The 18,001-nt window shown below is 40.5% G+C and overlaps 1 protein-coding gene across 6 annotated transcripts in view; it reads right to left on the bottom strand.

The window, feature by feature from the left end:
- ANK3 (ankyrin 3) overlaps nucleotides 1-18,001 on the bottom strand; it is a 332,342-nt gene that overhangs the window by 37,371 nt on the left and 276,970 nt on the right. For 5 of the 6 annotated variants that reach the window (XM_047825329.1, XM_047825328.1, XM_047825332.1 and 2 more), the window contains 5 exons: nucleotides 15,666-15,762; nucleotides 14,749-14,977; nucleotides 13,979-14,104; nucleotides 12,928-13,050; nucleotides 11,321-11,402 (listed from right to left, as the gene is read on the bottom strand). In XM_047825329.1, the coding sequence (XP_047681285.1) occupies nucleotides 11,321-11,402; nucleotides 12,928-13,050; nucleotides 13,979-14,104; nucleotides 14,749-14,977; nucleotides 15,666-15,762 (657 nt within the window). Of the gene's footprint in view, nucleotides 1-764; nucleotides 7,248-11,320; nucleotides 11,403-12,927; nucleotides 13,051-13,978; nucleotides 14,105-14,748; nucleotides 14,978-15,665; nucleotides 15,763-18,001 lie in introns of all 6 variants that reach the window. The other variant, XM_047825334.1, reaches the window with a different exon arrangement.

Below are 18,001 nucleotides of genomic sequence, written 5' to 3' on the forward strand. Positions count from 1 at the left end.
CGTTTTACTCACTTTCATGTTTGGCATATGACTTGGTGGGCAGATATCTTTTGGTGAAGTGGCCTTTATGGGAAGTTTGGATTTTCGCCTAATCCCTATCGATTCCTTGGTCTTTGGCTGCTCTCCAAGAACTTTCTGCTTATCTCTTACACAGTGTCCTTGCAGTACCCCTGTCTTTTTTCCTGATGAGATTTTCACTGGATTAGCTTTCTCTGTGGTACAAGTGGGTGCAGAATGTTCTGTCAGAACTATATTACTTGTAATGTTATCTGTCTGTATAGTGGAAGAATCCAAATTGTTGTTGTTATTAAAGTTATCTTTCTGGAAATCATGTTTTTCTTGGGGCCTAGTGCCCATGTGGCTATTGGCTGTATTTGAAATCATTGGTATAGTTTCATTCTCTAGTCCCTGACAACTGGTCATCACAGCTTCTATCTTATCTGTCACTTCTCCAGGGCCTTCTTTCTTCATGGTCATGGTGGATGCAGAAATTCCCATTTTTATAGGCGTGCGCAACTTGGGGTCAACTTTAGAGGTGCTAGTGGCTGCTGCCGATTTCTCCAGGGAGCCACTACTGGATGTGCCTTCCTGACACTCTCCGCTGGTCGGGATGCTGGGGTTGGGTTCGACTGGAGGTGCCTCTACATTTCTCTCTAGATTGGTTTCTACAGTGGTGTCCCCTGACTGTGGCTGTGGTGTGGCAGTGACCATACTTTTATCCCCTTCCCCCTGGTCCCCTGACTTCCCTTCAGAAGTATGCTCACCAATCTGGAAAAATTGGAGCCTCTCTTCAACAAAATCCCTCTTGCTCATGTCAATTGCACCACTGCGAGTCATCTCAAACATTTTCCCTTCGTGAAATGGGAAGGGGTTAGGCTCACTAGTTGGGGTACTTTCATCAGTTGGCGTTCTGGCTGGCGTTGTATCAGGGGTTGTTGCTGGCGAGCGGTCTTCCACAGCCAGACCAAATGGCTTAGTTTCATCTTCCCGTGATTTACTGTCAAAAACTTCATCATCCCCTCGGTTATTAGACCAGGGATCAAAATCTAGACCTTTGGTAGCTACTGTTTTAAAAGGAGTGGCAAATTCTTCATCTACTTTGTAACTGAAGTAAGTATCAGGAAACACTGATCTGTCAGGATGTCTGCCTTCTAGAGTGAAAAACTGGGCCCCTGATTTCTGATCAGTCTTATCAGGGGTCCTTTCGGATGAGGAACTTTTAGAAGGTGGCTTATCTTCATCTGGTCCCACCCTTCCCTCCTCCTCCTCGATAACTTCAAGTTTACTTTGGCTAAAGGAGCGATCAGCTGGCTTCAGAATGCCCTCTGTGTTCCAGACATCTTTCTTGATTTCCATGGTTTGACTTGGGAGTTTAGAATCACTCTCTGTCAGGCCATCATCTTCATCTTGCAGGTCATAGCCATCCAGAGAGTCGATCTCTGTGGCATCTGTGTCATGAGAAAACTCGGCCGTGGTAGCAATGGAACACTCTGTGATGGACTGGTCATTGTTCCCATTCTGGGCGGTTTCATTCTGAGGTGAATCGAGGCCAAGGCCAAATTCGTTATCTTTTCCAGATCCATTGGTTTCCAATTCTTTCTGGTTGGAAGCCTTGTCAGCAGGAGCTTTGGATTTGGTCATTTCTTTTTGTTCATCGTCTACTTCCTTTAATTTGAAGGTGTATTTTTTAACTGGGACCGGCTGATAGATGGACTCGTCATCGCTCGAATCGCTGACGTCTGCCCCGGGAGGAACTGGAGAAGGTGGCTGCACTCTGATGACCGGTTCAGCCAGCTGGTACTTGTCATGTTCATCTTGCAGACTGACTTCAATCATGTCAACCTCTCTTTCAGGGAGATAATGATGCTTCTTATCTGGCTCCATCTGGTCTGCATCCAGTGGTGGAGGAGGGGGGAACTCAATATAGGCAACTCTACTGGTTTTGGGTCTTTGGTTAGAGTCTTTGCTCGCATCGGTAGGCATTTCACGCTCCACGGTTGCTTCCTCCACCGTAGTCTGCTTTAAGGAGGCTGACTTGGCCTGCTCCTCCTCCTCAGATTCTTCAGACACCTCAGGGATTGGGCTGGGTTTGCCTGGTATATAAGCTATGAGCGAGTCTGGTGTCTTAGATGTGAATTCATAACTCACTTCCTCTGAACTGGGTGTTTCCGGGGTTAAAGGGCTTTTCCCAGAGCTGTCTAGAAAGGAAACTTGTTCTAGAGTGTCGTCTTCTGGACTACCTTGGGGAGAAGGAGGCTGCTTCTGCTGTCTAGTTGTATAAAAGGTCCCCCTGGTCTCTTGTACTGTCTTACACTCCTGACTTATGATCTTTTTTACACTTCCTTGTTGTATCTCCTTTTCATACTGCTTCCCCACCTGTACAAAACTGACATAAACAGGTAAAGTTTTTATGTCTTTCCCTCCCTCCGTCTGGGCTAGTGGAGCAACTCTTTCCAATCCATCAAGGGGACTGTGGTCAAACACATCACTAGAGGGAGATTCCTTTCCTGGGCTAAACTCTAAGGAATCAGGAGATTTGGTGGGAGAGGTTTCAGTTTCATCGAGAGGAGGGCATAAGCCTACGTAACTCTGGCGTTTGGAAACTTTGCTGATTTCTGAATAGGTAACTTTTTCATCTTCTATAGAATTAAAGTGCTGTGTCTCGACTGTCTCTTTACTCATACTTGATGGGGACAACTTTGGTGATAGTTCGTGTTGGGGGAACGTCGGCTGCTCGCAAAAACCATCAGGAATATCAGAAGACAGTATTCTCCGTCCCTCTGCAGCTCTGACTGGGATGTGTGATGCTGCTGAGCTCTCACTCCTCCTGGAAGGTTGTTCCAGAGATCCACCCGGCCGTTCCCCTTCTTTCACAACATATTCCCTATATAAGACCTTTTTGGAGGGAGATTTTACAGTCATTTCCTTAATTTCTGAGAGAGACCCATTTGTTAACAACTTGTGTTCTCTCTCAGTCACAGACATAAATTCACTCCTTTGATCAACAATCTTACTCTCAGGGTGACCAGTGTGATTCTCTCTTACATCATGAACAAGTACATGTGAAAGTTTTTCTTTCTGCGACTTATTGTTAGCAGCTCCAGAACTTTCCCATGTTCTAAAGACCTTTTTGTCCCATGGTCCCTTAGTTGCTAAATCTGAGGTTACATGACATGCCAAGTCTTTAGCCTGTTGCTCAGAAAAATAGTCAGGCATTGCTTTACTTGACATTTCAGTTCTCTGTGTCTTCACATCCTCGGAGCCAGAATCATTTATGACAATTTCATTGCTTTGGACATGCTCATCTTTAGCTTTCAGGACCATAAAATCATTTTGCACAGACACACTTTCATCTGGGAGGTCTATGGCCTTCTGCTGCTTTTCTCTAGCAAAAACTTGGTAGACAGGCAGCTTGCTCTCCTGGATTTTTTTGACTGGGATTCTGGATTGGCCCTCCGGCTTTTTGTCTTCTTGAGACATGTCCTTACTTTTTGCCTGTGCGCCTTGTTCAAATTTTAATCTAATGGAACTGAGTTTGGATTGTTTGAGCTGAAAGCCAGACTGGGGCCCTTCTGGTGCTTTGCTCTGTGAAATGCTTTCTTTGGCTTCCTCCATGGACTTGCTGTCCTCAGGCTGTTGGGAGAGAACCTTCTTCTCTGGGCTGCTTGGCAGACTGGATTCTTTCCTCTCATCAGCTTTGGGGAAGCCTTGTCCATCATGGCCATGCTGCCTTGCCTTAACCCACTCATCATTGGATGCCAACAGTTCTGTCAGCAGTACCTTCTCAGGGCTGCTACTGGTAGAGCTTTGAGAAGAGTATTCTTTACCATTTCTAGGGCGTGGCTTTTTCTCTGGGGACTGCAGTTCATCATTAAGCTTTTCGGTTTTGTCACGAAAAAACTGTGACACTTCAGTCAGTTTTTCTTCAGCTTCCTTCACAGTCCTGTCCACCCTATCTTCATATATCAACTTCTCTCTACCTCTGTCTAATCTGTCCTCAGTAAAGCGCATCCACATGGCATGTTTTGGACTACTAACATCGCCAGAATAGTGCAACACTGTCACTTTATCAAAATGCTCATCTTTAGACACTTTACCTACACCATTTTCAGACACATCTTTATAGATTTTGGAGAGAATTTCTTTTTTGGGGGCAGTGACTACTTTTTCTCTGGACCGCTTATCAGACCCCTGTAACTCTGAGCTAGGGGGTCCTGCATGGTCTGTAACCGATTCCTCGGTATCAGAGTGAGACACATCTAGCTTTTCTGACAGAAGCATTTTCTCAGCAAACCTGTAAGACTCCCCTCTTAGTTCTGACAACTCATCGTCATGGTATTCTATTGAGTGTTGACTCAAAAGCTTCAATGTTTTATAAGAGTCATCAGATATGAGTTGAGCAGAACTAGGGCGACTATCTTCTTCTTGGGACACAGGAGTGTTTACTCTGGAAGACTCCAGATAAGAAGGCAATGACTCTTCAGCAGTGAGTTCTTCTTCTTCTTGCTGACCCTGTTCCTCTGAACAAGGAAAAGCATCGTGTTTTTCTGGCAGAAAATCTTTTAGGTTAATATCTCCCCGGGATAAGTCTTTCTGATATACATACATTTCCTTTTCTGGATGCTTTTTGGTTTCTCTAATAATGACTTCAGTGGGCTCAGCTTGGTTACCTTTTTCGATGTGGACTTCTATTATACGCTCCAGTTTGGGTTTCATTTGGTTGTCCTTCTCTGCATGCTGGGCTGAGGTTTCAGCAGCAGACTTGTGAACATCTGGAGGCACTGCCGACTTATGCTCAAACAGACCTGCCAGTTCTTTGGAAGGGTCCCGCCCGGACTGAAAGGCCTTCATGATGTCATGGACTGACATGGTTTCTTCAATTCTTTCAGAGGCACCTTCACTGCCTGGTGGAGAATGATAGACCATTCTGGTGGTCGTGGTTATGTGAGTCTCTTCCTTAACACGCATGCCTTTGCTCAGAACCCGACTGTGGTCGTCTTCTTCACCGTTGGCTTTCATTTGAAATGCTTTCACTTTTTCCTTAATACTAGAGGTGGTGGGCTTTGGCTCCAGTTCTGTAAAAGTAGGTGAAGGTTTGGGTGACACCGGCTCCTCTGGTTGGCCTGGGGGAGCATCTCCAGCCGAAGGTTCATAGCTCCTGATAACATGCACCACTTCAGTTCTTGTTTCTGTAATGACAGGAGGGATGGGGACTTCGTGAAAAAGTGGTTTAGGGCCAGTGCTTTCAGCACTCTGTGGGGCTGAAGGCGTTTTTTCACTTCTTGTTTCAAAGCCACTGTCAGACAAAGGGCTCTTGTCTTGGTCATGTTGAGAAAAGTCATCCGGAGACTCCAAAATAGTATCTGTTCCAAAAAAGGAATCGGCCATTTTACACAACTCTTTCTCAGAGGTGGAAGGCCTCATGGAGGCTGGAGGCATTTTGAGTTTGTGTTCCTGCAAAGCGATTGCTGGCTTCAGAATCCTTTTCTGTCTCTCTTCACCATCCTTCTTTGCATCCTCAAACTTGTACTTTAAATTTGTCAACGAACTACTCCCAATATCATTTGTTAAGTAGTCAATAACTTTGGTCAAGTTATAATCCTTCTCGGAGGCGGCTTTTGCTTTCACTTGCACTCTCTCTGGCAGAGTTGGGGAATGGATCGTGGCAGCTTGTTGTCTCGCTTCTCTTATTTCTTCCGAACTAAATTCTATCCAGTCGTCTTCGGGAGAGAGTCCTTTGTCACTCTTTGGTGATTTGGGTGGTCCTTTATTATCTACACACACATCTTTTTTAAGGATTTCACTCACTTTCACCAAGTCTTCCTTTACTTTCTCAACGATTTTGAAAGGTTCTTCATCGTCAATTCTCCCTTCTTTCGGGAGTTCGGGTTGGAATGGCTTCTCCTCAGGCACGTCTGTTTGTAGTATTGCGGTCATCCGCATGAGGTCCTCTTTCATTTCAGCCACGTCTTTTAATATCTCCTGACTGGAAGATAAAGAAGATGGTGTAGACAACTTAAGGGCAGAGGGTGCAAGGAACAAAGACGACTTAACTGGAGATGAAGTTCGATTGAAATGGGGCTGAGGACGTGTCTCCGTAGTCAATGTTTTAATGGGTGACAGCAAGGCTGCTGCTGATTTTGTAAGTGAACTAGAGTCTGGAAGTTTCTTTAATGCTGGTTCTGGCAAAACATTGACTACAGAGTATACTGGCACTGTTATTATAGATGAAGTTACAGATGAGGTAGTTGCAGGTATTGACGACCCAAGGGATGTATAGAGTGCACTTGCTGAAGGAGTTCTTAGAGACTGAAAAGCGGATGGTGCCGAAGAAACATATGACCTGAGTGGGGAAAATGGCATCGCTGTCGTGGTAGAAAACACTTTATCGACTGTGTCAGTGGCTGCGCTAACCACAGAGCTCACAGAGTTTGTAGCCGTAGAAATTTTTTCCTGTAACGTGGCAGTGGCTTTGCATCCATTAATTAAAGTTGAAGATGACGGATATTTCAGGGGGGAAATAGATCCATTGACTAATGCTACCTCTGCATGTCCAGGCATCTGTTTCACAGGTGATGAGAGAGAGGGGGCCATTGTAACTTTAGCTGATGAAATGACATCAACTGCTGATTTCACTGGAGACACCACTGACTTTAGAGGCGAAGATATTAGCGGTGCTGCTGATGTAATAATTGACTTAAATGGCAAACTTGAGGAATACATATTAATGTTTGATTTGGGGGAGGCAGGGGGGGTCATAGTAATTGACGACCTCTCCAGAAGAGACCCCGCTGTAGTCACTGGAGAGGTTCGGGAGGAAAACGTAGAATTGGATGCCAGCCCTTTTAAAGGCGAGGACTCTGGGACTGTGGGAGCTCTAACCAGGGTACCAGAGGAAACCTGGATATTGTACGGAGATTGTGACACCACTGTTTTTATCGGTGAAGAAATTGTCCGAAAGGATCTAATCGGAGATGCCACATCACTAATGGATTTAACTGAAGATGTAGTCGACGCGCCTAATGTGGATTTGATTGGAGAAGGAGTCGAAACAGACCATATTGATTTTAACGGAGAAGCTGATGGCGTATTAGAGGAAGAGCTTGATAAGGAAGTGAAGCCTGACTTGGCTGGCCCAGGCACTGTGATCGGAGCTGTTGTCCAGGACTGGTATGGTCTTGTAGAAAAGAATGGCTTGTATGAGTAAGTGGTGGGGAGGGATCTTGTTGCTCCTGCACTCCGTTCAACTGTTTCTTAAATTTTAAAAATGAAATCAAACACAAAAATCAACAAAAATGGTTGAGAAACAGAGAGACCAGAGAAAAAAATTGGTCAGTAAACTTTGAAATATTACAAAAGCAAGTACAATTGTTTGCATGATTTAGAATGGAAGAGGCAAAACGAACAATTAAGTAAAAGAGGAAAAAAAAAACTCCACAGACATAACCAATCCAGAATTTAAAAAAAAAAATAAATAAATAAACAAACAAACAAACAGAAAACAGAGCAATGGGAAATGAAAGACAGAAAAAGCACATCGCAACCAAATAGGCCAACAATGAAAAACAGAAAACATGAGGAAAGAATTAATGATGAGAAAAGTAACCACAATGGAAAACGGTTCCCTTACTTCCTATTGACTTTCTTATGTGCTGGTTTCGAAAGATCAGCAGCCATTCTGTTTTGCCTGTATAGGTACACGTTCGTTTTGTGCAACCATATAACTTTCATTTTAGTAATTTCTAATGCTCCCTCTCCTTGAACCTTTCGGTGATACAGATTGCACCTACTCAGAACCATATCGATGTGTGCAGCTATACATTAAATATCTAGAACTCTTTTTTTAGAAAACTACTCAAGCCTATTTCATGCAGAATCCAAAGTAACTTTTATGTGACAGGCAACTGATTGCAAACCGTGAAGCCACTGGATTTTAAATCTGTATCTTCCATGCATGATTCGGTTATGCTTCACACCCATAAAAAGCCAATAAGAGCAAGAATTTTCTGAGTTAGAACTTTAAAAGAAACAACAACGAAAAGGAATGTTTGCATTTATTTTTTCCCATGCAGCATATTCCTTTTGGTGAGGAAAAAGAAAATGTAATATGAAATGATTTAAAAATGCATGTGTACATACACACAAAGGGGGGAAAAGCGGAAAATATGGTTCATGGTTACCATAAGCAAGCAAAGCAACTGAAAACATCTTATCATGCGCATTATATCACGGCAAACAAGCCAATGAAGTAATACAATTTTTATGCCATATTATGCACAATATATAAACTTTAAAAATACTTTCACAAGAGCATTTAGAAAGAAGAGTACACTTTTTCCATGAGATGCAAAATCTTGGTACCTTTTGAGATTTTAGGAAAATATTTAATACCGCATACTGAAAATACATCTGCAACTAAATGTATCCATATCCAGTGTGATCTTTATTATGGAGAAAAGCACATTGTTTATTTTGGATATTCCCCCCCTGCCCCCCACAATCTATCACACTTTAAATTCTCAAAAGGTATCATGGGAAAATCTAAAAAGCACAGTCGTATTTTTAACACTTCATACTTAAGTATCTGCAGTGGGATCCAGTATATATTGGTATACATATTTATTTATCAGTGGCAAAGGTACCAATTCTGGTGCCTTCCCAGAATGTTCATGGGGCTCATGGCTGCTCCAAAGAGTAGAGCAGCCGTGAGGCAAACCTACCACTAGGAAAGATGGATTTAGTACCAGCATTCATCTGGCAATGGGACAAGAAACACACAAATGAGGTAAGCACACTCACTGGGGGAGAGCAAATGCACACTTGGTCCTCTCTACTTCTACAGCTCTAACAAACAAACCGAGTTGGTCACAGAGATTTGGAATGCCTGCCAAGGCCTAATGGTCTATGTCAAAGTTGAGTACAGTTTCGCTCCCAGAAAGCACTGGTTCAGAATAATAGTGAAACGCGAAGAGGAAATGACAATCTGCTTCATCTTTTATGCTCCTCTTCATGCTGTGCCCGGGCCATTGCTACAATCCAGTCCTTGGATTAGCAGCTACTCCCACAAGGGTGAAGATTTTCATTCCTAGTGTACATTTAAATTCAAATATTCAGAACATGTCCTCTTCTAAGCTTACATATTATAATAAAGAAACGTGGAAGAACTGAGGAAAAACTCACCCGTTCATTATCCCTCCTAGTCATAATTCTCAATATTATATTGCTTAATATATTTTGGACACACCATACTGCAAATGGAAGATTTGGGGATTCCTTCACTTTAGTGACTTGGGCTCAGACCAATGTCTCAAGAAAATTTATTTTTATAACTACCAGAAACTGGCAAAGCATCTCTCCTTCACCACTGAAGGCTGGCTCCATCAAGCAATGTAGTCTTCTGAACCACATGTATGGTTTTAACTTTGCATGAAGTAGCCAATTTACTGATTGGTTACACATTTTATGCTTAAATGACACATATTTTGTGATGCACTTTATAACAAAGAAAATTTCTGGGAGGTTCTGGATGTCAGGCACTGAATTACACCAGATTCTTTCTTGTTTGGGAGGTTGGGGTGGGGGTGGAAGGGACAGGGTACTGAGAGAAAAGCTGTGTCACTTGCAGTTCTAACACCAATTCAGAGGCCATGACATTTCCTTAGTTTTTAGTTCTTAGTCCTTTCCATTTCGCTGTTTACCACTATTATGCTCCCTTTCATAAAACAGAGAAAAGTACCTTCTTCCTTCTATCAATGTTATACCATAACCGAAGCTAACTAAAAAATAGCAACACTTGCATAAATGAAAAAAATTTAGTTGACTTAGCACAGACCTTACCTCAAATTCATATAGTCCCCCAAATACTTTAGGGACCAGAATCATATGGGAGCTCACCTGCCCAGAGGTACCTTGGACCTAAAGAAGCTGGTCATGGAGCCTGTCCAAATCTTAAGTATTTTGCCTGGGAGTCCCAACCAGCTACCCTCTGAGAGCCTTAGATTTGAGGCAAAATAGTATTCCAAAGAAAAGTTCTCAAAGAATATTTAGTCTTATTGAAAAACCATCTACTTATACACATATATTGTCCTTGCTTTGTAGAATAAGAGGAGTTAGTTTCATCCCTTATGGTTTTGGAAGGATTTAGATATTTATGCTAGAGACAAAAACTGAGATCTGGAAAAACATTTATGAGTGTGGTAGAGCTCCATTTCTCTTATGCTCCCCGTTTTGTGTCTGGATATAAAAGTTCCACCAGTAGTCAAGGAGCTAGACTCCATAAGATTATGCTAAGACCTTTTAAGCTAAGTTCTAGAGTCTTCCTGCTGCACATTGAATATGCTATGTTGGCCCACAGAAACAAGAACTCAGGAAAGGTGGGAAAAACCAAAGATGTGGCTCTTATTTGTAATTTCCAATCCTCCCTGAACTCAAGTTAACTGTGAGTAATGGGAAACAGCCAGAAATTATTCACTAACAATTATTTGTGTAAAACTCCTTTTCTGATGGAGCAAACACAGTGCTACTCTCAGCACTCTTAGCTCCTGTTGATGGAGGGATTCTCTGGAGGGCTGAGGGGATAGGGGAAGATGAAGTGGGGAGGGAGATGGAATGAATGAATATGACTGAATGGATTTATACCCTGATACTTGCAAGCCAGTTAACAATGAACCAAAACAATCACTGAAAGAAGAAAAGGGCTTAACCAGTCTAGTGAAGACTAGCCTTGGAAATGGTACTTAATAAAGATGGGTGGGGGGTGGGGGTGGTGGCGGAGAGGGAGAGAGGAAGGAGGAGATACGAATTCAATAAGCAAGTGCCTCAAGACCGTAGGAAGATACACTTCTTGCAAACTGGGAAGAAGGAGAATCAGGACTGAGGTATAATGACCTACCTATATTATGAAAAATGAGATGAAAATCAAAGTTATATTATCACTTTTCTACCAACCTGCATATATAAAAATATTTTCTCTTTTGAGCTTAGATTTAAAGCAGCATTGGTGCATTATCTCCTAGGACAGTTAACAATCACAGTGAAATCAAGGTTTTTAAAGACAAGTAATGAGTAGATGTTTCTAAATTTTAAAATAGGTAGGGGCTTTTTAAAAAAAACTGTTTTGAGGTTATGATCTAAGGGTGTTTGTGCTTCACATCTTCAACTATGTACAAAGTATCAGTTACATTTCATGATAAAGTTTCCTTGAAGGCAATTTTTCTTTTGCCATTGGGCTTCCAAATGACCCCCAAATTCAATTTGTACAGAAAAAATGTCTCTTCTTATAGACATCCACATAGATTAGTAAATGTGTTAGAAAACTCACTCATTCCAGGCTCTGTCAAGTAGCTGTAGCGCTTACGTAACGCTAAAGATGCAAAGCTCTGTCTTCTATCTGCTTTCTCGGCCTAAAAAAGAAAAAAAAGAGAGAGAGACTGTGTCCAAATTCCTTGTGACCTCTGTATGGTTTTGAAACATTTTGAAGGATGGCATGTTGATGACTGGTTTATCTCTATTTTTCTTCGTATGGATTCTCCTCATGAAAATGGTAATTCCCTGTTGTGACTCTACAACCCCAGCCACTGTCTCAACCAAATTCCCATCATTTAGCAAATATAAGAGCACCAACACAGCAGACTACAGGGAACTACAAATACAAGACGAGCGTTACAGAGACTTCTGATGCTAAGCAGTAAATTTTCCCAAATCCTTCATATTTAAAACACATATATCACGATGTACACTCCCTCTATGTGAGTACATTCAAGGGAAAAGGGCACACGGCGTCTCATTCGGATTACTGCTGCTGTTTCTATATGTTCTAAGGCATAAAGTGTAGATGAGGTTAAAAAAGGGTTAATGGCTTTATTAGAAATAAGATTCTATTTATTATTACTGGGGTATGAGTTTTAAAAATCCAATTATCATATAACTTGGAAAAATATTAGGAGATGCCTCATAAGGAAAAATTCATTCAAAACCAAATGGAACTACTCTACAATACCCTTAAAAACGGCCAAGATAATTTTCTTTAAATGACAAATATTTATCAGTAGCCATGGAACACATAGTTGGTATTACACAGAACAACTTGACTTATACAATAAAACTTCATATGTTACTCATAATCTTGATTTGACTGTTACACAGAGTGGATACTAGGTGGAAATATGGAAAAATGTATATTTATACATGCCAAGCTACTACATTTAAAAATGTTTAAAGAATTTTAGTTTCTCTTTTTCAAACACTAGCGGGATCACATTCCTGAATGCCCTGGAGTGTTCTCATGTACATGTGGAGGAAGAGTAAACCATTTTTTAAGAAAACCGTACACCCTTTACCTCACTTACGCTAAGATCTGCCAACATATAATCCGTTTCCCCACTTCAGCCCGCTGTAACTTCTTGTATACAGTTTCAATTTCTATTCTATCTCTGATAGAGTAAAAGCAGAAGTGTTCATATTACCTCATCATCTTGATCTGACTCTGTCTCCTTTTGGTTCCAAGAGGCATTGCAGAGACAAGGAATATTATAATGGACAGCAGGGAAAAGAATATCAGGATATGAAAAGGACTGAGTAGAAAGCACAAAATGCAAGCTGAATCAAGAGAGCAAAGCAAATCAAAAGAAGCCAACACAAAATATCAAGAACTGTACATCCACGGCAAATTAATGTGTGACATCATTTGAAAGCATAAAAATCTCTGAGCTACCAGCAGAAGCAGAAGCACCATACAGAGGACTCCATCATACAAACCATAACAACTTGACACCACGGTAACAAGACTCAATTTACACAAAGAGACTAATATAACTGGAGTTTCAGGAACTTGAATCATGTTACAAAGCATTCCTTAATTGCATACCAAGGGCCCACTTCTTCACGACCAGGGGAAGAGAGTCACGATAAACCAGTATCAAAAGATACCTTTTTATGTGCTGGCAGAGTGATATTTAAGTTGCAAACAGCTGTTTGAGGCAGTCCTTTTGTTGTCTTTGGTTCTTTCAGAAAAGACAGACGACCACAGGGCTCTTGGCTGGTGTCTCTAATCTAGAAGAATTTAGGTGGTTGACAGTTATAGAGAGGGACTTTTCTGAGGATTCCTGTCTATACAAGGATTAAATATGTTTATTTTACAGAGCACTTCAAGAGGCAAGAAAAGTAAAGGGAAAAGATGATGGTAATAGTTATGGAACAACCACCGTGGTCACATGTAAGCTCGACGGGATTTAGAATGCCAGGTTCCTAGATTAGACCCGGGATGGCTGTGTCTTCTTGTTTTACCCTGGTAATACGCTGTATAGTCTGGGTGATATACATTTTCTTCCCATCTAATAATTTCTCTTTCCCAAGGCCTCTGTTTTAGCAACAATAATAACAGCAAATAACTGTCCCATGTCCTTCTGTTCTCGGAGGAGGAAGTTTCTCCAGACTGTCCTTGGGCTCCATTAAGATGGAACTTAATTATGGGGTTTGGATTTCAGCCATTATTTGATTAATAAGCATGAATGAGATCTGATGCATTTTATTATTCTAGATTGTTTGGTCTGACAAATATTTGCTTAAACAGAAACAATCATTTAGCTGTTTAAAAGGTAAAGGCTCTTTTTCGCTAATTATAAAGCTTTCCTGGCTCAAAAGTGCCCTGGGGGAGAACTTGGGCAAAATCTGACCTTGTTCCTCTGAATTCAAGTTTGGTTGGGTTATTTCAAACTGGATAAATCATTAAACTTTTTTTTTCTTTTTATTCTCTAAGAGCTCATTCTAAAAACTATTTATTTATTTATTGAGGGAGAGAGGGAGAGAGAGAATCCTAAGCAGGCTCTGCACTGCCAGAACAGAGCCTGATGTGGGGCTCAAACTCACAAATTGTGAGATCACGACCTAACCTGAAATCGAGTCAGAAGATTAACTGGCTGAGCCACCCAGGCGCTCCCCACCTTTTTTTTTTTTTTAATTCAGTCTATTGATGATTTACCTTGATGGAAAACGGCAGTCTATTTTCTTTGAAAGCATAAAAGTTAAAAACCAGCTGCTGTCCCCCTTTAGTAAGTGGGGCCAGATTTCCATAACAATCAACATAAATAGGTTTTCCTTCCAGAACCTTTTGGAGTAAAAGAAACACATAATTTAATGTTAATTAAATTAGAATAATTTTGAAATTTTAAGTCACATAATATTAAAAGACTGACATATTTCTATGTCACATTTGTCTCCTTATTAGGAAATTACTTCTATGGTGTTACTTGCCACAAAAATAACTCTTCAGGCTCACAATTCAACAATTGTGACTGGAAACCAAATCATGCACATGTATAAGACAGAATTATATATTCAATTCTATTCTAGCAACCTTAGACATGTTTGAGAAAGTGCTGACATCAATCGCATATTCATACAGACTTTGAAAGTTGGTTGTTTTTTTTTTTTTTACTCCAATACTTTTACTGAGTTTGCAAATGGAAAATCATAGTAATGTGCTAAAGACAGTGACCATAAAAATAAAACAATTCAAGTTACCACAGGGAAGCACTGACCATGATGTAGATTCATTACTACTACATTTAAACCAAGATAGCCTCATACAAAGACATATAAAACATTAGAGGATAAGTCTATATCAAATTTTTTAACCAAAAATTGAAACCAATCATGAGCTTGATATTTCTAATAAGTGCTATTGTAACCTCAAAAGACAACCCCATATCTGGGGAATGTAATAAAACAAACTTGTTATCAACAAGGTACCTCAATATCTTTGCTTCTTGCAACTTCTTCAAAATTCTCTTGCTGCTCTAAAGTTTTGTCCACTTTGTCATCTGTCATGCAGAAACAGCGCAGGGAGGATTCTACAGGATCATTCATTTTGGCAAAAACAACAAACTTGGCCATATATGGAACACATATTAGTTCTCTGTACAGCTGTGAGGCTAACCCCACAGTTTCTAAAACTTGATGGCAGTCTGCAAGCCAAAATCTGAGAAACACAGAAGTGTGAAAATGAGATGATTTTAGCGAAATCTTAAAAATAATCATCATTAAAAAGTCAAAGCATATAAGGGAATGATACCAAAACATTAACTTGTTCATTTAAAGAAACAGCAATGATGCTTACTCTGCTTACAGAAGGTCTACATTTATTATATGTTTGTTCCTTTGCTGAGGAAATGCTAAGGATTTTTTTTCTCTCTTGTCCTTCCCATAAGATTCTTATTCCCCTCGTATAATTACCCATGATGAGCCTTCCCTTCTACTCCTGCTTAAGAGTTTAATCTCTTACTTTACATTAGAAGGAATAAGGATTTTATGGAAGAAAATGGGAAAGACATGGAAATCCTATCTTTTTTCTTTGAGACTATAAAAATTAAAAACAAGTTGCTGTCTTCCTTTAGCAAAGGGGCCAGATTTCCACAACGATCAACAGAAATAGGTTTTTACAAATTGCTGAGAACTAGCAGAAGCAAGTCTAGCACCGTAGAGCTGCTTGTAAGAACTGGATAAAATGATGTACAGTAGTGAATTTTACATTTCTGAGTTAGGCCCAAGTTCACCATCAACATTTTTAAAATTAATCATACTGGTGGTATTGAGCACAAAAACTTTTACTTTCCAAAAGTTAATAAAATTAATTCCTTAGTGCTTTTGGGAATCCTTTATTTCCATACCTGGCTGAAACATTGGTTGTAAAAGAGACACAATCCTTTATAAATGTCAGAGGTGTAGTTCCTGTGATGTCTTCCCACTGAGCAGGCGAGGTGCCTCCTGAGAGAACAAGAGCAGATACCTTGACATCATCATGGGAGATGCCCCTTATAATATCTTCTTCACCATCCTGTTCTTCCTGCACAGCCGGAACTTGCAAAACGTCAGCAACTTTCAATTAATGGCATGCCCTAAAGGTAGTTTTCCTCTATTCTCCTTCTAGCACTAGTGCTACCTTATAGTGATCTTCTTGTAAGATATTACATTTTTTAAAGATCAATTTTCTGTTTGGCAACTAAAGAATATTTTAAACCTGGGGCAACCACAGGCTATAAAGCACACTTTGTAAGTGCAATTTATAGGTGCAAAGATTAGTTGTTCAGATAGACAATATAATTACCTTATTTTTAAATTTTTAAAAAAATACAAGAACTATCAAGAAAGTTAAGAAGCAGCTTATTTTGTTACAAAGGAAATTGAAGAAGATATAAAGAAATGGAAAATCTTTCTGTGCTCATGGATTGGAAGAATAAATATTGTTAAAATGTCAATACAACTCAAAGCAATCTACACATTCAATGCAATCCCAATCAAAATTGCACCAGCATTCTTCTCGAAGCTAGAACAAGCAATCCTAAAATTTGTATGGAACCATGAAAGACCCTGAATAGCCAAAGTAATATTGAAGAAGAAAACCAAAGCTGGAGGCATCACAATCCCAGACTTTAGCCTCTACTACAAAGCTGTAATCATCAAGACAGCATGGTATTGGCACAAAAACAGACACATAGACCAATGGAATAGAATAGAAACCCCAGAATTGGACACACAAATGTATGGCCAACTAATCTTTGACAAAGCAGAAAAGAATATCCAATGGAAAAAAGACAGTCTCTTTAACAAATAGTGCTGGGAGAACTGGACAGCAATATGCAGAAGAATGAAACTAGACCACTTTCTTACACCATTCACAAAAATAAACTCAAAATGGATAACGGACCTGAATGTGAGACAGGAAACCATCAAAACCCTAGAGGAGAAAGCAGGAAAAAACCTCTCTGACCTCAGCCACAGCAATTTCTTACTTGATGCATCTCCAAAGGCAAGGGAATTAAAAGCAAAAATGAACTATTGGGACCTCATCAAGATAAAAACCTTCTGCACTGCAAAGGAAACAATCAACAAAACTAAAAGGCAACCGACGGAATGGGAAAGATATTTGCAAATGACATATTGGGCAAAGGGCTAGTATCCAAAATCTATAAAGAGCTCACCAAACTGCACACCCTAAAAACAAATAATCCAGTGAAGAAATGGGCAGAAAACATGAATAGACATTTCTCTAAAGAAGACATCCAGATGGCCAACAGGCACATGAAAAGATGCTCAACGTCACTCCTCATCAGGGAAATACAAATCAAAACCACACTGAGACATCACTTCATGCCAGAGTGGCTACAGTGAACAAATCAGGAGACTATAGACGCTGGAGAGGATGTGGAGAAACGGGAACCCTCTTGCACTGTTGGTGGGAATGCAAACTGGCACAGCCACTCTGAAAACAGTGTGGAAGTTCCTCAAAAAATTAAAAATAGATCTACCCAATGACCCAGCAATAGCTCTGCTAGGGCTTTACCCAATGGATACAGGAATGCTGATGCATAGGGGCACTTGTACCCCAATGTTTATAGCAGCACTTTCAACAATTGCCAAATTATGGAAAGAGCCTAAATGTCCATCAACTGATGAATGGATAAAGAAGATGAGGTTTATATATACAATGGAATACTACTTGGCAATGAGAAAGAATGAAATATGGCCTTTTGTAGCAATGTAGATGGAACTGGAGAGTGTTATGCTAAGTGAAAGAAGTCATACAGAGAAAAACAGATACCAAATGTTTTCACTCTTATGTGGATCCTGAGAAACTTAACAGAAGACCATGGGGGAGGGGAAGGGGAAAAAAAAGTTACAGAGAGGGAAGGAAGCAAAGCATAAGAGACTCTTAAAAACTGAGAACAAACTGAGGGTTGATGGGGGGTGGGAGGGAGGGGTGGGTGGGTGATGGGTATTGAGGAGGGCACCTTTTGGGATGAGCACTGGGTGTTGTATGGAAACCAATTTGACAATAAATTTCATATATTGAAAAAAAAAACCTGAGAATAAACTGAGGGTTGATGGGGGGTGGGAGGGAGGGGAAAGTGGGTGATGGGCACTGAGGAGGGCACCTGTTGGGATGAGCACTAGGTGTTGCATGGAAACCAAGTTGCTAATAAATTTCATATTAAAAAAAAAAAAG

Source organism: Prionailurus viverrinus, chromosome D2 (assembly GCF_022837055.1).
Source record: "Prionailurus viverrinus isolate Anna chromosome D2, UM_Priviv_1.0, whole genome shotgun sequence".
Lineage (NCBI taxonomy): Eukaryota > Metazoa > Chordata > Mammalia > Carnivora > Felidae > Prionailurus > Prionailurus viverrinus.